This window comes from Sphaeroforma arctica (assembly GCF_001186125.1).
Source record: "Sphaeroforma arctica JP610 unplaced genomic scaffold supercont1.1658, whole genome shotgun sequence".
NCBI classification, from domain to species: Eukaryota; class Ichthyosporea; order Ichthyophonida; genus Sphaeroforma; species Sphaeroforma arctica.
This window is the reverse complement of record NW_014038900.1, coordinates 1-3,550: the sequence shown is the minus strand read 5'-3', so window position 1 is coordinate 3,550 and position 3,550 is coordinate 1. Positions and strand designations below refer to the sequence as shown.

The following is a 3,550-nucleotide window of genomic DNA, read 5'->3' as shown; positions in this document are numbered from 1 at the left end:
ATACTGTACATACTGATATTTTTAATATATTATTTGTTTGTTTGTTTTTTTACTAAATTAAAACAAACCAAAAACAAAAAGTTTTCACGTTCTACATATTTGTACTGTACAGTAATTAAAAAAAAAAGACAAGAAATCTGGGGTAAATAAACGAGAAAGACATGTCTTCTTTTATTTACAAACTCTAGAGTTTCCGACCCGTCGCGAACTCGCGATACTCTATCGAAGCTCTGCTGGATGTATTTAGTAAATAAAAGACGTGTCGCCCGGGCATGCGGGGTAGCAATCTATTTTCTTATGGCTCTTACTACACGTCGCAAACTCGCAATATTGAAATGTGCTGTCTTTTAATCTTTATATACCAACCCCAGCGGCCCAGCCCCGCCATATTATTTTGGCTCTTTTTGTTGTATTTAGAAACAAAAAGAAGAAGAAAAGAGCAAGCACAAATGTGTTTGTTGAATGTTGCGGCATGCAAGCTCTTTAATCTTTATTACTTCTTGCATACATAGTGCATAAATATTGACCAATAATATGACATATAGATTGATTCCACAATCCGCACTCAAACACGTCACGTCCACGATCAGTTGATCACAGTACATAGCACATACTGAGTTCTCAGTTCTGTGAGTACACGACTCCCTGAGTCCCTGATCAATGTGAGTTCCCTGATCAATGAAATTTAAAATTATGAAGCCAGAAGACTGTGACTGGCGCAGTGGCGACTGCATTCCTGTGACTCGTCACTCGAGAGTCATGACCGCGTGTGCCGTGAGGCCGTGAGCCGTCTGGCATTTGCGAGATTCATATGGATTGCAGAATTGGTGCCGACTTCTTTTAAATATGCCAAAGGAAATTTTGTCTGATACTCTGAGAGCAATGGCAGTACTAAGTATTTACAGTGTACACTGTTGACTGTACAGTGTACCAGTTGTACACTGTACTCTGCGTACACTGCGTACATTTCGTTATACTTTCATTTTTTAGAGTACGTGTGGCAAAAGCCAAACTGCCAACTGGTGAGAGTATGGCAAAACCAATGAAGTATGAAAATTAAACCATAAATATAGCCTTTTCGCTTCTCTTTTCGTTCTTTCGAATATTTGTTGTTCAATATAAAACATAGATCTACTCGTAAGAAATCGCACATAATTGGAAAAGCCCACTAGCGTCTCAAATAGAATATCAACAAAATGAAAGGAAACTGGGGTATTTTCTGGGCTGGAAGACGAAAAAAAAATTCCACCATTGTAGAAAACTCTAAACGGCCACTTATCAGACGCTCTACTATGCCTGCACCTTCTTCGTTTGGAGGCTTGCCTGGAGAAATATGTGCCAGTTACAAGGCTATTTCGCTGCTGGGCACATTTGATTCACCTCCTACAAACAATCCCAGTCATAAAGCAAATTTAGTTCTGGGTACGTTCGCAGCCGATACCAAGAATACAGAAAGCCACAAAGCGAATGTTCTCCTGGGCGTTGTACGGCCCACTACATCAAAGAACAATAAACTGAAGAAATTTTATACATCGCCAGACAATACTTCGAGTCCGGTAGTGGAGGGAGAGCTCAACACATCTGAATTAAAACGAAAAGATGGGACTCTCGGTGCGTTTATCACACATCTGGAGGTTCTCAGCAGCGCGGAATCACCTGCGAACGTTCCGAAAGGTACGATACTGCAGATGATTGATGCACTGGGTAAGACCAAAGACGGGGTTGTCGCCGCGTAGAGACTGTGTTGTGCTATCTCATCACCACATCACACGATAATCGCAAACCTTTCAGACTAAGAGCTGATAGATCGACTCCTGCTGGGTGTTATGCAGTTACATTAATACTAATAGTCGCTTCGTTGACTTCGTTGGCTTTGCGAACCCGTCCCGGACAGTCGTTACTGACACGGCTTACTTCATCCTACCCGCTCGATCCAAAGCTCGTGTGCGCTCTACGGGAACTTCCAATTCGTGATCAGTACCGAGTGCATAGAAATTTTTTCTGATGGCATGTTTTTAGCCAGAATTGACGCACGAGTTCTTTCCAGCGGTGCGCCGTATCTTAATTCGCGTCGTAGCGATCTCAACTTTCATGAAGAATCAAATTTATTGAATATAAATATAATGTAAATCACACACGTCAAATCAATATTTCCCATCCCTTTTGTTTCCCGCCCAGATGATTCCATTCCAACACCCGAGTTGAAGCACTTATAGAGCTTTGCTGGTCTAATAGTTGTGCTACCAGTTTGGTATCAACCACATAAAGTAGTATCTTCCCTGTACACAGTCATCAATGAAAGCTCGCACCTTTGGTGTTTCATTCGCATTGAAAATGTAGGTAAAATTTGTATTAAAGTATTGGTTCACCGTGTATATCTCGATAGCTAGGGCTTTTATATCGTCAACCTTACAAGATGTAATTTTATTACAGCAACACGGGGTTTATCATGCTGTATGTAGCATCCTCCGCCCCGGTGAAGCTTTAAACTACCGTGTGGCATGGTCAATCACTTTATTTTGCTATCATTATTATATTTAACTAATGCGCTCACAAACTAACCGTTCTGCAGGTCCAGCCCGACATTATATTTAGATGCGTGCCTGTATGCATGCATACATTTCGATACAACTGAGCACGCTCGTGCAAGTATTTCAGCGTTGCATAGCCTTCAATCCACATCGGCGACTGTGATTTCCACCTCAACGGGTTGTGCGATATTCTGCAGATGTGCGCGTAGTTGATCCGCAGTTTGCCGCGTAACAAAGAGCGATGGAATAGACACTTTGACAGCTCCATCTGTGGCATCGTTGGCCATCTGGATCAGTCCGTGGTCGCCCGTGCTCGTGTCTGTATGCATAGATTAATTGTTTTAATTGTGCGGTGGTAGTGGGTTGCAGGTGTGTCGTGAATGTTGAATCATCAAATGGAAAGGTACATCTAAACAGATCAACTGAAGCACATCCAGCGGGTGTGTAAGGTGTGACGAGATCGCACTCTATCCACAGCGGCTGTGGCATCGTCGCTCATGTCGTCTTATGATCGATGATTGCTGTTCACACACGCACAATGTACTCGGGTAATCCGTAAAGGCATGACATGATGGTTGTATTTCTTTCATAATTAAATAGTGTGGCTTGGAGTAATTGGAAATGCTCATTAAAAAATACAAGCCACGAACCACTGAGACACTGGTCTGTGTTGTCTCTTCCATTGCTCCAATCTCTCGCAACCTCAATTTATTAAGAGGTCATACGTGATAAGACAATCAAGAAATAAAATGTCTGCACAGCACAGCATTAAAGTATATATATAAATATATATATATACAAACGAACACACACATATGTCAAGAACAAACACCCATATATTTATGTATTCATATATATATATTTTGAATATATATATATATATAAGTATACATATATACATTTACATATACATAGATGCAAACTTGTACGTATGCATATCTACATACATAAAATATATAAATCTCTATATATGTATAGATAGATAGATAGATAGATAGATAAATAGATATATATATATA

General features: G+C 40.4%; 2 protein-coding genes across 2 annotated transcripts; one reads left to right on the top strand and one right to left on the bottom strand.

Annotated features, from left to right (window-relative positions):
* Nucleotides 1-1,163: 1,163 nt before the first annotated feature.
* Nucleotides 1,164-2,204, top strand: SARC_11380 (hypothetical protein). Its single transcript, XM_014294537.1, has one exon. The coding sequence runs from the start codon at nt 1,197-1,199 to the stop codon at nt 1,734-1,736; it is 540 nt and encodes a 179-aa protein (XP_014150012.1). The 5' UTR covers nt 1,164-1,196; the 3' UTR covers nt 1,737-2,204.
* A 467-nt stretch (nt 2,205-2,671) lies between these two features.
* SARC_11379 (hypothetical protein) lies at nt 2,672-2,850 on the bottom strand (the record flags this gene model as incomplete). The annotated part of the gene is made up of 1 exon (XM_014294536.1): nt 2,672-2,850. A coding segment is annotated over one exon (179 nt), but the record flags the coding sequence as incomplete, so codon positions are not given.
* Between the last annotated feature and the right edge of the window lie 700 nt (nt 2,851-3,550).